Source organism: Primulina tabacum, chromosome 3, assembly GCF_025594145.1.
Source record: "Primulina tabacum isolate GXHZ01 chromosome 3, ASM2559414v2, whole genome shotgun sequence".
Lineage (NCBI taxonomy): Eukaryota > Viridiplantae > Streptophyta > Magnoliopsida > Lamiales > Gesneriaceae > Primulina > Primulina tabacum.
The window spans coordinates 14,307,903-14,326,416 of record NC_134552.1 but is presented as its reverse complement, the minus strand read 5'-3'; the positions used below and the strand labels follow the sequence as shown (position 1 = coordinate 14,326,416).

The 18,514-nt window shown below is 33.2% G+C and overlaps 2 protein-coding genes across 2 annotated transcripts; one reads left to right on the top strand and one right to left on the bottom strand.

Moving 5' to 3' along the window:
• Positions 1-3,577: 3,577 nt before the first annotated feature.
• LOC142540653 (uncharacterized) lies at positions 3,578-4,535 on the bottom strand. The gene has a single exon (XM_075646959.1). It carries the CDS (start codon positions 4,533-4,535, stop codon positions 3,657-3,659), a length of 879 nt encoding a protein of 292 aa, XP_075503074.1. The 3' UTR covers positions 3,578-3,656.
• Positions 4,536-17,111: 12,576 nt separating this feature from the next.
• Positions 17,112-18,160, top strand: LOC142540652 (putative 4-hydroxy-4-methyl-2-oxoglutarate aldolase 2). Its single transcript, XM_075646958.1, has 2 exons — positions 17,112-17,267; positions 17,428-18,160. The coding sequence occupies exon 2, from the start codon at positions 17,436-17,438 to the stop codon at positions 17,934-17,936; it is 501 nt and encodes a 166-aa protein (XP_075503073.1). The 5' UTR covers positions 17,112-17,267; positions 17,428-17,435; the 3' UTR covers positions 17,937-18,160.
• Positions 18,161-18,514: the final 354 nt, after the last annotated feature.

The window sequence follows — 18,514 nt, the reverse complement described above, 5'->3', positions numbered from 1 at the left end:
GTTTTATTTCCTGGAATAAATATTTTATACGTTAAATAAAACGATATTTAAATAAATTTGGTTGTTGAATTTGATAAGTCAAATTCTTGTCAAGTTTTGATTATATATCTAATTTAATTTAATTTATATAATATAGTATAAATTTAAAAGAAAAGTAAAAATAGTTCAAATACTTTTTCCGTGAAAATATTTTACAGATGAAAGTAAATAAATCAACAATTTCTGATTGATAATGGTTTTTTAGCAAATACATTCAATTTCTGTTATCTTGGAAACAAGAATCGAGAAGAAAGGTACCGTGAATTCGGTTTATCACAAATATATTTAAGAAATTATCTATCGATTTTTTGTGGGATTGATGGTGAAGGACTTTTATGAATTGTTTGTGGCCAAATCCTTATGAAATGAACAATGACTGATTACTAACTTTCCATTGAACTAAAGCCTCCTTCAACCAGGAGCCCAGTGCCAATCTGAACTTGAATGGAACACTCGTTTCACTTGCGCTCTAGGAGTTGACACAGCCTTGGGTAAAGAATATTTAAACATGTATGTAAAAGGGTGGGCAAACCAGCAGATACCCAGGCAAATACACCCACAATTGACAAGAAGTAGAGATGACAACTTATAAATTCATGTGTTGCTTGTGAGAAATCTGTTCAAAGGTCTCGTGGATGCTTGTGAGCTTTTCGAGCAACAACGTCTTTTCTTAAGACAACTTAAGAAGTTATCTGCCTCCAAAAACACCATGAACTCCAAGGATCTATGAGATGATGCTCATCTAAAATGTAATGGCTCAACTACTATTTTCAAGAATTTTCAAATTGTTTCAAATGTGCTTATGCAAGGAAGCAGTTTGTACAACTGAGCAAACAGAATTTCAACAAAGCTAACTTGGCTCGAATGCCAGGCAACAGATGGTGTGTCAAACTTTGGAATTAGAATTTTTGGAAATTTCAATTGAAATATGTATATCAATAATTCAAGTCAATACTGTCTGTCATTAAGCTCAGCTCCATGCTCCCTTGGCGAAAGGTCAAAAATATTATTTCATGTAAAAATTTTTACAAGCAATCAGAAAATGCAGAAGAAAAATAGAACACATTTGCCAGCCGATAGAAAGAAGCATATAATCAACTACAAATAAAAGGAAGCCATAACATTGTGTAATTTTATTAATCTGGTTTCGTAAAAGATATATTTTTTATTCAACACCCATAAATTTTAATACAATGATAAGGAAGAAGTCATGTGTAACCTCAATCCGCCAGATAAATCCATGCTACATGGAACTTTCACATTAAATTCTCTTAGCTTTCGATAGCACCAGTTTCAACTTTAGGACCAGATACATTCATTAGCCTGCGCTCAATACCACAAACATTTCCATTGGAGAATCCAGCAATTCATATTTATTGATTCTACTTTCATCAGCAATTGAATGCAATGTTTCCTTATCCTCAGGACCATATTCATTATAACCATGTTCTAAATATCCCAATATTTGGTACCACACAGTAATTTTTTATCACAGCAGAAAATATTTGTGCTAAACAAAGGTATAAACAGATAGCAAAATAAACTACAAAGCTAATTTTTGTTCAATCCATCCATATGGCCTAAAAAATAGTTACTTGTTATATGATCGAATACCTTTGTTTAGTCTCAGCTTCGACTGCTTCGGTTTCTAACTTAATTTCTTTTATTCTTGTAAGCTTGCTATACACCTCGGGATACAGCGCATGGTGAAACTGTTCGATATTTCTTTTATTTTCTTGCATAACATTTTCATATGCATCTCTGCATGAATATCCAGAGTCGTCCTCACAGTGAAATAAATTATGGCACAGTTAAGTTTAGAGTTTCAGTCCTTAATGGACTGGAACACTAAAATGAAAAACAAGGACCGAATGGAACAAAAATGAAATCCAGAACATTCAGTTAGTTTTTTTCCATTGTTAGTTTCTGATATACCATTCAGACTCCAGTTCCTTGTGGATAATGTGAGATTCCATACACTGGTTGCTATTGGATGCCATTATCCTTGCTGTCTTTATCAAGTAAACCTTCCCCCTGATGATGCAGTAAATCAGAAGATTTTTCAGTGAACTACTTCTTAAGTATAATTTATTTTCCTATAATAGATCATTATGTTATTCCATACATAAACTTTAACAAGATTACAAGAGGGAAAAACTGTTGGCATAAATGAATGAAGAAGAGTATTGAAAAGAAAAGTGAGTGAAACTTGTCCCACATCAGAAAAAGAGACTAAGTTGAGTCTTCCTTATAAATTCTAAATTTGAGTTAGGGATTTGGGCCCCAAAGGGTATCAGAAGATTTTTAGAAGGGGAAGACGCTAATAAGCTGTGTCTTGGTGAAACACGCGTGCTCGGCTCGGTGCGGTCTTTGACAAGGATTAATTTTTTTGGATCAAATTTATTTGGAAAATAAATTTTTCAGTCAGTGGAGCAGCAAATTGATGCGCTCGCGGCTGTTGCTGTAACTCGGCCATCGGCCAGAACAGGGCCGCGGCCGCGCGGCTTCTCGCGCAGGCGCGCGCTGCTCGGGAAAACAGAATGCTGCACGCGGCCGCGGGCAGCGCGCGCATGTCTGGCCATGAACGCACCAAACGTTTTGCGCGTCTCTTGCCAGTCTAGGCATCCACTGAAGGCTGGTTTTGCCCCAACCAATGTATCCCTTGACTAGAGTTGTGACTCTTCTTCGCGTCCGGTCTGGAAAGACATGTCTTTTCTACGCAACCGTTGATCATTTATAAATAATTCCCATCAGTCATTTTCGAAAAGTGCTGAAAAATTCACTACACTTCTTCTTGCAATTTTCTGGTCATAATCATATCATATTGTTGCACCTTTTTCGTTTGGCACTTGAAAGCTACTGCATATATTTTGTTCGCTGCTATCAAGACTTTGAAGTGCTGCAAAGTTTTGACGTGAAGTCGTTGTATCTTGAGTACGATTGCCTGCAACGTATAGCACTATATACGGGCAATTTCGTCTTGCGGAGAAAAAAATTTTCTTGCCTCGACTTGCTGTTGTTGTTGCTGCGTTTTGTTCCAGTTCAAGACATCCAGAGTAATATTCTATTTCATCACAAAAACTAGATGATACTCCTAGCAACGAGTGGTTGACACCAAGGATGGACATGTGACTAACTCTCAACACATCCGCTTACATTCGGGCTTAACGAGGACAGACTACAGAGGTTTGAGTCCTTGACCAAATGCTCGAATGGTTGGAACTCCCCAAGCTTCCGTGTGCCTGAGCTAGCATTGAAACACGCATTAGATGAAGTTTTGTCCGACTAGCCAAGCCCGTGACTGATTCAGTGTATCGTTGCACATTTTATGTATCACGCACGCACTCGGCCATCTGGACTTACTCAATGCATACTTCGTGCGATGCACTAACATTGTCCGAGGAAAGGGTCCCTTATTGATTCGTATACACACACACACACACACATAGTGAGCCTCGCCATTGTTCAAATGCTTTGGAGTTTATTTTAATTTAGTGAGAGAAAAAAAAAATCGAAACAACATTAATAGAAAACTGGATAGAGTAAATCGAAATTACACACTAAAATCAGCCTGTCCTCGATCATGTACAACGTTGCAGCTTATAGATGATGTACAATTAGAACTTTGAACCATCAAAATTAGCCTCTTCAGTTTCGAGCTTCCAAGCATAAAGAAAATGGCAGAATTCCAAGTATGAAGACTCTTCTTCTTCTCCTCCTTGCCTGAAGATAAACATGCCCCCTCCTGAGCCTAGTCCATTGTAAAGCCAATCATGAACATCCCATAATATCTCCACATTCACATCATCCACCACAATTGTTTCGTTACCCCTGAATCTCCAATGCAAATTTGTTATGCGAATCGACTCGATCCCATCTATACTTATCCACATTTCTGGGTCGTAAGGACCGGACAAGGCTGATTCGATGATGATATTATGCTCCCTTTTCCCTTGGCCTAATGTGGTTTTGGTGCAGAAGCATTTCTTGGCAAATACCATTTCTTTCTTGTTCACCAAAATCGCACCTTCTGAACACAGTTTGCACTTTGTCCTTCTCAAGGCCTCTTTCATCTGATCACCAAGCAGTAAAATCACCTCCTTCTCAGACACGATGGCGACATAGTAATCGGACTTAGGTTCTGGACTGTTACTGAATTTTGCAGACTTTAAATCCCAGAAAACGTCCACCCGACTTTCGTCGACTTTGAATGATTTGAGGCCCTTTTTTCCCCAAAACTGCCATGTCTTGAGATCAATCTTGCAAGTGTATTGATTATTTTCATCAAAAGGATTCTCTACCGTAATGTGAAGGGAGTGGCTGATGAGATTCTTGTCCCACGTTATATCTATATTCCGAAATTTTTCGGCAAGTTTGGCTCTGTGAATACAAGTGACAAAATTCTGCCCGGATTTATTATCTGTGATCGGATCTTCCGGATTCGGTTTCTGTTCCAGTCCCTTTATGTTGCAAGAATCCGAAGGTGTAGTAACCATTTTTCAGGGATTATACCAGGCAATGAACATCATTTCTTCCTTCTGATATTTTCAGGATTCGGCACAAATCATTGTAATCAAAATGGCGTGACCTACAACTCGTAATGCAGAATCAAGGATTTATTTCTCCCAACTTCCTTAATTTCTGCCTAATATATCCGCTAGTATTTGTGTATACCTTTTCATAGATTGATCATGCAGCCGAAAAAAAAAAATTGAAATGTTTACCACATTATACGTGGGATTTTACCTTGTAACTAAGCGCGCGACTCTTGTACGCAGGCGTTTCTTGGATTTGCATGAAAACTGTGGAGGATAAAACACGGCATATTTTGCTGATTGATTGAAGAAAAAAAACGGCACCTTTTCGTTTCGGAGGCTATCGATTGTAGAATATCGTGGAATTGGATCAAAATGTAGCATTCAATCTAGAACAAATATACATCAAAATGGAGATGGGGGTGCAAGATTAGGGCTTTCTGGCATCAAAATTTAGGGAAGACTAAGCATGAAGGGGAAATATTTTTAGGCAAAGCTCATTATTATTTGTTTTCTTCTAATTGTGGAGGATTTGTTCTCTACGTGTCTCTCACAAATTTGGTAGGTTGATATTGATGTCAACAAGCTATAATGATTAAGTTTATTATAATTTTACTGTGAAAAAATAGTATTTTTGGTCATGTAATTTACGTAAATTTTTGTTATTTTTGTTATTTTTATCTACCAATTCACAGTTTAGTACAATTATTTGTACATTTTTTTTTCCAAATTTGGTATTTTTCACTCGAGTGTTGGTATGAGATCGGACATGTAAGTAATGTCCGGAGTTACGTTACTATTTTCCAGTGTTACACTAACACTCCGATCAAAAATGTCCACAAGTGAACAAATATGCAAGTTAATGGACTAAAATTAAGAATTAGTTGATAACAATAACAAAAATGAAAAATTGCGTAAGTTATAAGACTAAAAATATTGTTCTTCATCTTATTATTATTATTATTATTATTTAGTAAATCTATGACCATAATGGAATTTTGAATTTTAAATGACAAAGAAACCAGGTGAGAACCTCTAAATCGTTACATTGAATTTAGAAATGTCAAAGTTTTTTTTTTTATGTTTTCTAAACGAGATGTCAAAGTTGAATAAATGTTGGATATTCATTGAATTTTTTTATACAAAAGGTATTATGTTGATGTGCAATAATTGTCTTTATTGGTAGCGAACAATGATGTTTGGACTGTTATGTGGTTTAAAAATTTTGAGTTGCACTATTACAACTAGCTATAGTTTTTGGTAAAACGACAAGCGTTTGGTCCTACAATTAGTATCAGAGTCAAGTTCATGTGTTCGATCTTCATTGATTTCAAAGAGCACAATTATTGGAAAAAAAGATTTTTGAGGTGTAATGATTGTCCATGTTGGTAGAGCGATCTACCCATGATGTTTGAGCTTGCTATGTGGTTAAAACATTTGAGTTGCACAATTGCCATTAGCTATAATTTTTGATAAAACGGCAAGCGATCGGTCCTACATGTTATAACACAAACAATTTTTTAGATATTTCCATCGATTTTTTGCTTAAAATTTGATTTTATTCTGGAAATTTTTTTCTATTAGATATGAATAGGAAAAATAACATGGAAAATTAATTCAGCATAGGGGAAATTTGTTACGAGTTGAAGATTACGCACACTATATAAATAAAAATTAAATCTTGAACATTTTTTTTATTAAATGATATTAGTTTATTCACTAAGTATGATAATAATAATAATATGATAATTTAAAGAAGCATTAAAACATAAAATAGACATACATTCTTTCTTTAAATTAACAAAGAATTGAGCAAACAACACGTTTTATGTTGGGCCAAAATTATTAATATGTTTTTTTAAAAGAAGTTTAATCTCTCCTAAAAAATTTATTATCAATTTTTATTTATATAAAAAATAAAGCATCATCAATAATTTTTTAATCATAATAATTATATAAAATCTATTTATTTATTTATTTTTAGGGCCCGTTTAGTTGGATTGATGAGATTGTGTTCACATATAATATCGTGGCTATTAAAATACTAGAGTATAATGTGAAATGGCATTAGATAAATAATAATATTTTTTGTTTGATTGATTGGATTTGAGAGAAGATAATAAATTAAAATTTTTCATTCTCAATATTTGATTAATATACATTTTAAAAAATATATGAAATATAATATTGTAATTTTTTTCATTCGTGATTTGATTGATGCGAGATAAACAATTAGTGTTATGCATTTACCTCCATGGTATTTAGCACTTATCGCCTTTTTTAAGCATAAAATTTATAATATTGTAGAGAGGTAAATGTCAAATATATTAATAGTGTGTTTGTAATTAGATAAAAATGGGATTTGTGATTAGAAGTTCCATTTTACATGTTTGGACACGTAGAATTTTAAAATGAAATTGGCATTTGATAGAATTTTACTGAGATTTGACAAGATTTTGAATTAAGACGATTATGATGTTGATATGTTGCATACTTGGATTATTGAGTGTATTAAAGAGAGCATGAAAAGTAATGGTGTTATGTGATAATGTTGGCTAAATTCTTGATTTCATGTTCACTTGGTTGTTTGGTTGTGTAAGTTGAATATTGAATTGTTGATGTAAATATGATACTTTAGACGGGAGAAAATGAAGTGGAGTAAGGGTAAGTGGAATTGGAATTTTGATGTGCAGAAATGAGATGAAAGCGTGGCCATGGTTACGGGTTTTAGACTTTTAGCATAATGATTTGGATATGGATCCAAATGGTGTGAGGACACTACAATTATAAAGCTAAGATATAATACTACAACTTTTATATTTTGGGTTTTGTCCAATTCTATGTGGAAAACAAGCCAAAATCGTCCCTAAAGTGTGTCGAATGTATCGTCGTTATGCACTGATACATTTTGGTAGAATGAGCATAAATTTTTACTCAAACCTTTCAAATGACTTGATACCAATTGGGGATGCAAGCCAAGGCATAGGAATACAACTTTTGTGTCTACCACATTTTCAAATTATGAAGAGAAGAGGCGTTTCAGAAGCAATCTTTGTTGTAGCTGTGTGCAAAGCGCGCCCCATTGGTATGATTTGACCGTCCCAGCGTGCCTAGCTCTGGATTTTTGGTGTTTTGGCCGAGAGGTCCGAGCTAGGGCGTTAAAATGTGACCGTCATAGCGCCCATCAAAGTATAAAAATGTGTTTTGAGGTTGAGATGACATAAAATTAAATTGGGGAGTGGTTTTGTCTGATTTTAAATGAAATATTTGTCATATTGAAGATATTTAATGAGATTTAAACTATGAGCATATAAAAATCATTTTTAAATATTATTTTTTCTAACTTAATAAAATATGATATTCCTATAATTGTGCATTATAATTCACACTTTACCACACAAGAAGATATATAATATTTTATATATATATATATATAATATTTTTTGTAAAAATCAAATAAAAATATTTTATACTTAATACTATGGACCCTAAAAAATTGACTCCTCCCTGCTGGTCAGCAACCTCAGCATTCCTTGCTGCTTTATAGTATATGTTATGCATTATAATTCACACACTTTATTTGCGTGTATTTTTTAAATATATATTAGATAAATAAAATTATTATTTTTATTAAGGGGTTTTTTAAAAATTTAAAAGATACACGAAACCCAATAATTTTCCAAAATATCTTATAAATTTTTCTTCGAAAATTTTATAAGAAAGAGAGGTTATGGGTTGTGTGGTTCGAATCGTCGTGACTTATTTTTAACTTTCAAAAGTGTCGGTTCAAATTATTTGAAACCCCGTAGTGTTTTCCAACTTCTTTTATTAAAAAACATAGAGTAGATATCTTGTGAGACGATCTCACGAATCTTTATCTATGAGACGGGTCAATCTACTAATATTCACAATAAAAAGTAATAATTTTTCATGGACGACCCAAATAAGATATACGTCTCACAAAATACGACTCATGAGATCGTCTAACATAAATTTTTGTCAAAACCGTATCACAGAAATATTTTCAATTATTATTTGTTTTCTTATAATTGCGGAGGGTTTGTTATCTAGATGTCTGCCACGAATTTGATAGGTTGATATCAATAAGCTATAGTGATAAAGTTTATTATTATTATTTTTTTTATTATGAGAAAACAATATTTTGATAATATAATTTACACACTTTTTATTTTTTGTGCTCTCATCCATCAATTCACTAACGTGCAATGTTTTTTTTTTTTTTTTGGACATTTTTATAAATATATATTTATGCATACACTAATTTTCCTATTTTTATTTGATAATATTTTTTAATAAATTTTATAATTTCATTTTTAAAATATATATATTCAAAAAAAAATACATCTTATTAATATTTACTTCAACCATTTCAACAATAAAATGTTGTGTTTGATTTGTTCTTTCAAAAAAATAATATGTCTGCATTTTCAAAAAAAAAAATAATAATATGTCTGCGTATCAAGTAGAAGTATTTTCACCTACCAAAATAGGTACGTACCTCTCTTCCCCCTTTTTTTTTAAAAATTCAAAAAAAAAAGGTTATCTAAAATAAATAGAAACAGAAAAGAAAAACCGACAAAATCAAGAGTAGAAATATTATTAATCCGAAATGAACGTATATTTGAGTCCAAAAAATTTGGTGGTCCAATGGGAAAACACACGTTTTTTAATTGCATAATCGTGGGAGGACCATGCTGTCTCGTTAAAATGTTTGATGTGACGGGTGTCTTACACGCCAGCTATTCCATCAACTAGGCAATTCTTTGTATGACATGTAAAACAAATCAAATATTGGCTTCCATTCGAGTCGAATCATTGTTCTTACTCCATTTACAACGTGGGAATATTATTTGATAATATCCGACTCATCACATGTGGTCGGAACACGTCAACAACCAGTCCGGCCAATTCTCACATTAAAATAAATATACTATATATATATATATATATATATAATACTCGCTGAAAATTTAGGGTTCGGTTCCGACAGATGATAGCAATCCAACTGCAAACATTGAATTTACTCTAGGACTGAAATCACGAAGGGGATCGTTAGAAGGGGGGCTGGGAGGATGTCTCGACGTAGCCCATTCGAGACTCAAGTTAAAAGACTGAGAATATAATGAGACAACAGCTAAGGGTGCTGTTAAAAATCAATGTAATGAATGAATTGGACGCTCAAATCTGATATTTATGTGAGGATATCTGGGTTGGGATGAGTTGGGGGTCTAAAATCTGGATTGGATCTAATCTTGATGTGTCTAGTCATATATTTATTTCGATTTTAAATTTTATTAAAAATATTATTTTAGTAACTTGTCTTGAGATCAATCTTGCAAGTGTATAGATTATTTTCATCAAAAGGATTCTCTACCGTAATGTGAAGGGAGTGGCTGATGAGATTCTTTTCCCACGTCAATTTTGCAAGTGTATTGATTATTTTCATCAAAATTGGATAATATCTTTTTTATTCATTATTTAAATTAACAAATAATTGAGCAAACAAACATGTTTTTATGTTGGGCCAAAATGGTTAATGTTCTTTTTTTTTTTTTTTGAGATTCTTTTCCCACGTCAATTTTGCAAGTGTATTAATTATTTTCATCAAAATTGGTTAATATCTTTTTTATTCATTATTTAAATCAACAAATAATTGAGCAAACAACATGTTTTATGTTGGGCCAAAATGGTTAATGTCTTTTTTTTTTAAAGTTTAATATATCTCCTAAAAAAATTATTATCAATTTTTATTTATGTAATGTATCTAAAAATAAAGCATTGTCATTTTAAGAGTGTTTTTATGCAATTCTCCTAGGGTTCTTCGACTCTTAGGCCTGGGAACGTGCGCTGTGCGGAATTGCTCCGTTCATTCACCCGTTCTCGAATTGAACGTTGGGTTGTCACCTAGGTTATGGATCCAGATGAGATTTTTCGTCTGGTCGCAGAGTTGAAACTCACTGTTCCAAAGGAGAGCGACACCGTCTTTTTAGATGATTCAGAAACGCGAGTTGGACATGAACGTTTGGCTAATTGTTTGGTAGCAAAGATTCTATCACCAAAAGCTATTAACAAAGAAGCGTTTCGTCAGCAAATGCCACACATTCTCCAAGCGACAATGAAGGTACATATTAAGGCTATGGGAGACAATACGTTTGTTTGTGATTTTGTATCCCATAGAGACACGATCTTTGGACAAGCGTTCGAAATTACATAATCTTCGACAAAGCTGGAATTGGAGATCATCTATTGCACAGATTCAGGAGCTTGAAACTGAAGTCGAAAAACTTTCTACCCAAGATGAGATGTACTGGAAGCAACGTAGTAGAGCATTATGGCTTAAGGATGGTGATCGGAATTCCCGGTATTTTCACATCTCTGCATCTAGGCGTCGAGCACAGAATACCATCAATGGTTTGGTTTCTTCTCATGGAGATTGGTGTTCAGATAGTAAGGGAATGACAGATATTGTTCTCGATTATTTCAGCAACCTATTCACATCTAGTTCACCTACTGCTGCGGAAATGAATCCTGTCTTAAACACCTTATCTTCGGTAGTGGATGATCTTATGAACTCAGCCCTTTGTGCTCCATTTACGACCTTGGATGTCCGAAAAGCCCTATTCGATATGCACCAAGACAAAGCACCAGGTATCGATGGTATGTCTCCTCTATTTTACAAAAAAATTTGGAATATTGTAGGTGATGATGTTACAGGTGTTGTTCTCCATGTTCTTAATGAAGGGGCTCATATTGATCATTTGAATGATACTATAGTAGCTTTGATACCGAAAACATCTAATCCGGTACTTATGAAAGAATTCAGACCAATTAGCCTTTGTAACGTTTGTTACAAGATCGTGTCTCGTGCTCTTACTAATCGTCTTAGACCAGTTATGGCAAAACTGATTGACGAATTCCAGAGTGCTTTTGTCCCGGGCAGGATGATCTCAGATAATATCATTGTGGGGTATGAAGTTATCCATTGGATGCGTACAATAAAATCAGGTCGGGTTGGTTATGCAGCGCTTAAACTTGATATGAGTAAAGCGTACGATCGAGTGGAATGAGATTTCTTACAGGCTCTGATGATTAGATTGGGTTTTGCAACGGAGTGGATTGATAAGATAATGAGGTGTGTGCAGACAGTGAGATATTTCTTCCAGATTAATCAAGAAGTTGTTGGGCCTATCACTCCTAGCCGTGGACTTCGGCAAGGTGACCCTCTGTCGCCTTACATGTTCGTATTATGCGCACATGGCCTATCTAGACTCTTCACCACTTACGAGTCTAGGGGCCTGATTCGAGGTGTTAGGATTGCTTCAACTTGTCCGGTAGTATCTCACCTCTTTTTGGCAGATGATAGCCTTATTTTCTTCAGAGCCACCTTGGAAGATGGGGCTCGGGTTAAAAAGTGCTTAGACCTCTATGAACGAGCTTCGGGCCAGATGATTAACTATGAAAATTCGGCTCTCTCTTTTAGCCCCAATACCCATCCAATGTTAATGGAGAAAATTAAATCTACTCTCACGATTCATATTGTTCAGAGGCATGAGATCTACTTGGGCCTCCACAATGTATCTCTGCATAGCAAGCGTCTACAGTTCCAGTATCTTGTGGAAAGAGTTGTGCGGAGGATTCAAGGATGGGGACACAAATATTTATATAGCGGGGACAAAGAGACTTTGATTAAATCTGTTATACAAACTATACCAACATAAGCAATGAGTTGATTCCGAATTCCCAAGGCTATTTGTTTTGAAATTGAGAGGGAATGTGCCAACTTCTGATGGGGAATGGATAATGGGAAGAGGAAAATACACTGGAAGTCGTGGGACTCTCTATGCAGGCCTAAAGTACAGGGTGGTATGGGTTTCAGAAGAACGGAGGACTTTAACCGGGCGCTTCTTGCGAAGCAAGTTTGGAGATTGGTTAGATTTCCAGATTCCTTAGCCTCTCGAATACTTAAAGGCCAGTACTTTAAACATGGTGATGTGCTGGAGGCGGGTTTGGGTAGTAACCCATCTGAGATCAATATTCTGGAGTAAAGGGCTTCTAGGGAGGGGTCCTTTTTGGAGGGTTGGTGATGGCAAGTCAATAAGAACTTTTGATGACAAATGGATACCAGGTTTGGTGTCGAATTTAGGGATGATGGAGGGGATAGACCGTAATGATTCCACTGTGGACACCTTGATTAAGGACGGATCTTGGGATGTGGATCTAATTTCTAATACCTTTAATCCATGGATAGTTGGTGAGATTCTCAAGATCCCTCTATCGTCAAGGCTTTGTTTTGACACGAGATTCTGGAGATTTGATAAGAAAGGGAAATATTCGGTACGGAATGGATATCGCCTACAACAAGGATTATTTGCTCAACCGGAACACCAATCGGCACTCATGTTGCAATCTTGGTGGACATTCCTGTGGGGTCTCTCTATTCCGCCGAAGGTGCGTATTTTCTGGTGGCATATTTCCTATGATATTATACCAACAAATCTCAATCTCCAAAGGCATCATGTTCCGACCTCTGGCACATGTGTGCTTTGCTTCAACACACAAAACACAACATGCCACTCTTTATTTTTTTGCTACACATCTAAGGCAATATGGAAAAATTCTGATCTCTATCAAGTCATCGGTTTGGGAAAAAGGAGCAGTACTATTGATTTTTGTTTTTTGATGAGGGATAAATTATCGAATGTTGAGTTTGAAAAATTTGCTATTCAAACTTGGGTAATCTGGAAAGAAAGACAAAATCTGATCCATGATGACAGCAGAACCAGTATGGCAGTGGATGTCTCTTGGAGCTTAACATTTCTTACAGACTTTCAGAAAGCTAAGGCTCTTGATCAACAGGCGGTTTCTGCTCATAGTGTACTGGATGACAGGAGATGGATGGCACCAGATGCAGGTACCTTTAAACTCAATGTTGATGCTTGTGTTAATGATAATTCCAATCAATACAGCATAGCGGGTGTCTTTCGAGATTGTCAAGGGAGATTATTGCTAGCATTTGGGAAGCAGATTTCTCAACCTCTGTCTGTTGCCCATGGTGAGTTACTGGCAATTCGTGAAGGAGTTAAATTGTTTTATGAAAAGAATTTTCGAGATGTTCTGGTCGTTTCTAATCTGTTCTGGCAGTGCAAGCGATCAATGCCATATAAGATGATCTGGGTTATGTTGGAGTATGTGCGTCAGATATCAACATTCTGGTGCAAGCCCCATTTATCTCTGGAATAGTTTATGAGCCTAGGTTGTCTAATATAGTTGCTCATAATTTGGCTAAATTTTTTCTGTCATCCCCTTCACCCTTTGTTTGGTTGAATGGTGCTTTTCTTTATTGGCTGGTCGAGTTTGTAATGAACGATTTATCTTAATATAATTACAAGCTTACCTTTCAAAAAAAATGTAAAGCATTGTCAATAATTTTTTTTAATAATAATTATATAAAATCTATGAATTATTTATTTTTAAGATCCATTTAGTTGGATTGATGAAATTATGTTCACATACAATATTGTGATTGCTAAATTATTCGAGTGTGATGCGAAATAATATTGGATAAATAATAATATATTTGGTTTGATTAATTCATTTATATAAGATAATAAATTAAAAAATTCATTCTCAATAATTAATTAATATACATTTAAAAAATATATGAAATATAATATTGTAATTTATTATTTGATTGATGCTGAGATAAAAAATTAGTATTTTGCATTAACCTCCATGGTATTTACCACTTATCACCTTTTTTTAAGCATAAAAATTCTAACATTGTAGAGATGTAAATGTCAAATATATTAATAATGTGTTTGTAATTAGAAAAAATGAGATTTGGAAGGATTTGGAATTAGAAGTTCCATTTTGAATGTTTGGGCACGTAGAATTTTAATGTGAAATTAGTATTTTATAGAATTTTATGGGATTTGACGAAATTTGGTTTAATTAAATGAAATATTTGTCATATTGAAGATATTTAAAGAGATTTGAACTATGAGATATAAAAATCATTTTTAAATATTATTTTTTCGAACTTAATAAAATATGATATTCCTATATTTATGCATTATAATTCACACACACTAATATAGAAGAAGATATATAATATTTTGTTATTTTTTTTTGTAAAAATAAAATAAAAATATTTATACTTCAAAGTCGTATACATGTCAAAAACTTGTGTGAGACGGTCTCACGGCTCGTATTTTGTGAGACAGATCTCTTATTTGGGTCATCTATGAAAAATATTACTTTTTATGCTAAGAGTATTAGTTTTTATTGTGAATATCCTTAGGGTTGATCTGTCTCACAAATATAGATTCGTGAGACCGTCTCACAAAATAGCTACTCTCTGTAAATTTTACCATGCGGTACGAATTTTATGGACCCAAAATTTTTACTACTCCCTGCTGGTCAGCAACCTCAACATTTCTTGCTACATTATAGTATATATTATGCATTATATTTCACACACTTTATTTGCATGTATTTTTTAAAATAGATATTAGATACATAAAATTATTATTTTTTATTAAGGGTCTTTTTTTAAATTTAAAAGATACACGAAACTTAGTAATTTTTCAAAATATTTTACAATTTTTCCTTCGAAAATTTTATAAGAAAGAGAGGTTATGGGCTGTGGTACGAATCCTGGTGACTTATTTTGAATTTTCAAAAGGGTCGGTTCAAATAGGTACCTATCCTTTTCTAAAAAAAAGTTATTGAAAATAAATAGAAACATAAAAAACGAACCGACAAATCAAAAGAGTGAAAATATTATTAATCGTTGACGTAAAAATTTATGTGAGATGATCTCGTGAGTCATATTTTGTAAGACATATCTTTTATTTGGGTCATCAATGAAAAAATATTACTTTTTATGCTAAAAGTATTACTTTTTATTGTGAATATCGGTGGGGTTGACTCGTCTCACAAATAAAGATTCGTAAGACCGTCTCACAAGAAACTTACTCTAATCTTATATATATATTTTATGAGTTTGAAATTTTTATTCTTTGTGATGAATTTTTATTTTTAACAAAATTCACCAATATTTGAATCCAAGAAAATTTGGTGGTCCAATGGGAAGGACGTTTTTTCATTGAATATTTGGGTACAATGCTGACTAAATAAATGTTTAATGTGTCAGATATTTTTCATGCCAGCTATTCCATTAACTCGGCAATTATTGTGTGACATGTGAAACATATCAGATATTGGCTTTTGCTCCACATCATAATTCTTAGGGCATTTACAAAATGTTAGAAATAGTTTTTTCAAAATAGTTCGACCGAGAACCGATCACGATTTTAGCATGAACGATATTCAAAATCATTTGAATATTTGCTTTTTAAATTTTTTGTTATTGATATATATGATTATTTTGATTTTAAATTTTATAAAAAAAATATTATTTTAGTAATATTATATCTTATTTTTATTCATTTATTTTTATAATACATATATGTAATTATATGTGATTACTTTTTACATTGTTTAGATTTAAAATTTAGACAAATATATATATATTTTTATTTTATGTATAAATATTTAAGATATTTTGAATTTTAAATATATTTATTATTTTATATAATATAATGTTTTCTAGTCCGATCGTCGATTCAATCGATGGGACCTGTCGAACCATTTTTAAAGGTGAATCGATTCGATTATCGGTCTGACTACGAAAACATTGGTTGAAGCCCCAAAAAACTCCAAACAACTTTTATATAGACTATCACATTTAATTAAAATATCATGATGTTCTCGTTCTTTCATAAAATTAATATTCTCCTTCTTTAAAATATTAATTACAAAACAAATTTAAATATTATAAAATAAAATGTAAAACATTAAGCAATCAAATAATACAAATAATTTATAATAAAAAATATGTTATTTTTTTAAAAAATAAATATATATATATATATATATAATATACTTTATAATAAATTAATCTTCAAAATTTAATAAAATCACACTTTTTAATATCAAATTATTTTTGCACTCCAAATTTGAGGAAATGAGAAAATAAGTCGTTGGTAGAACTTGAGAGACGGTAAATAAATAATTTATGTCATTTTTTTAACAAAATATATCATTTATGATATAAGTAAAAGAACAAAAAAGTACGGATTTATAAGACATGTTAAATATATTATCTGAATATCATTTAATTTACAAGCTGTAAGAGATAACTTTATGACATTTGATGAAATTTATATCAATGCAAAAATTTGTGTGAGACAGTTTCATATATTGTATTTTGTGAGACGGATCTCTTATTTGGGTCATATATGAAAAAATATTATTTTTTATGTTAAAAGTATTACTTTTTATTGGGAATATCGGTAGGGTTGACCGTCTCACGGATAAAGACACGTGAAACCGTCTCACAAGATACCTACTTTTATATAAATATACTTAATATATATTTAATAACGATCATGAAATTACGAGATATTTGATTATATATTGAACGATTAATTTTCCCACCAACTAACCGCAACTTGTCCCAGCTACTCAACTCTAAGTCGGTGGGTAAACCGCAAGTTGACGGCACAACAATAGAAGGTTGGAAGCTCGGTGGAGTATAAAATCCCCAAACTCTTGGGATTCAGCCTCACACTTTCCATTTCTGTGATCTCTGCATCTCAACATTCGAAGGTAAGAATCACATTCAGCACAACATTCCTTTCTACATTATGATACATACATATATATATATATATTATGGTTTGTATTGTTTAGAGAAATGCATGGCTCGTTTAGCATTTTTTCCTATAATGTTATCATCTGTTACGATTGCTTACTTGTGTGTTTACAGAAGAACCCATGGCTTATTTTGCAATCACCGACGCTTGTGATGCAAATGAACCATTTCTTGAAAGTGGTGACATTCGAATCCTACCCCCTATCTTCCAAATGTATGGGAAACGTCGAGCGTTCTCCGGCCGTATCGTCACTGTCAAGGTATTTGAGGACAACATATTGGTTAGAGAGTTTGTTGCAAGCAAAGGCCATGGTAGAGTTCTTGTAATAGATGGTGGGGGTAGCATGAAGTGTGCTTTGATTGGAGGAAAACTAAGCCAAAAAGCTCGAAACAATGGTTGGGCCGGAATAGTTGTCAATGGTTGTATCCGAGATGTGGATGATATCAATGCCTGTGATATTGGGGTTAGAGCATTGGCAGCACATCCCAAGAAACCAAAGAAAAACGGCTCCGGTGAGAGGCACAACAGGATTTATATCGCAGGGGCTGAAATTCATGATGGAGAGTGGTTGTATGCAGATACTGATGGTATTATCGTATCCAAAACAGAGCTCTCTCTCTAGCTCTTTCTCGATATCATAATGTATTTCTATCCATTAAAGTCCAATAAATTGTCGATGCATGCAAGCTTTCTGTGTTTGATTTCTCTGTTCCTGTAAGTGGCGATGAGTGTTGTATGTGCTTTGTTAAGCCTACTTTTCTTTCTACTCTTTGTATCCTTCCGCCTTGAGATGTGTGTGTGTAAGATTATGTAATTGTTTGGAATATAAAACTTACTATTTTGTTATTTTTTCCCTTTTTTTATAAAACATATTTCATTCTACATTCATTTTTATTTATTTTATGAATTATTGTTTTAGTGATTTTATCGAGAAAAATATCATTTATCACTGTTGTAAAAACAAAAAAAGTATGTATAAATTAAAACTCTCCGAAAAGAGTAAGTTTATCGGGCGTCAAAATAAACTATAGTAACGATATCACCAATTGAATTACATTAAATCCTTTTTTTATTATCGTTATCTAACGGTCCGATTTTTTAACGAAACAAAGAATAATGATAAATAATTAAAAATATTTTTTTGGATTTGTTATTGACTTAATATAAAATAAAAAAATATTTTAATTTATTTTTTGTTGT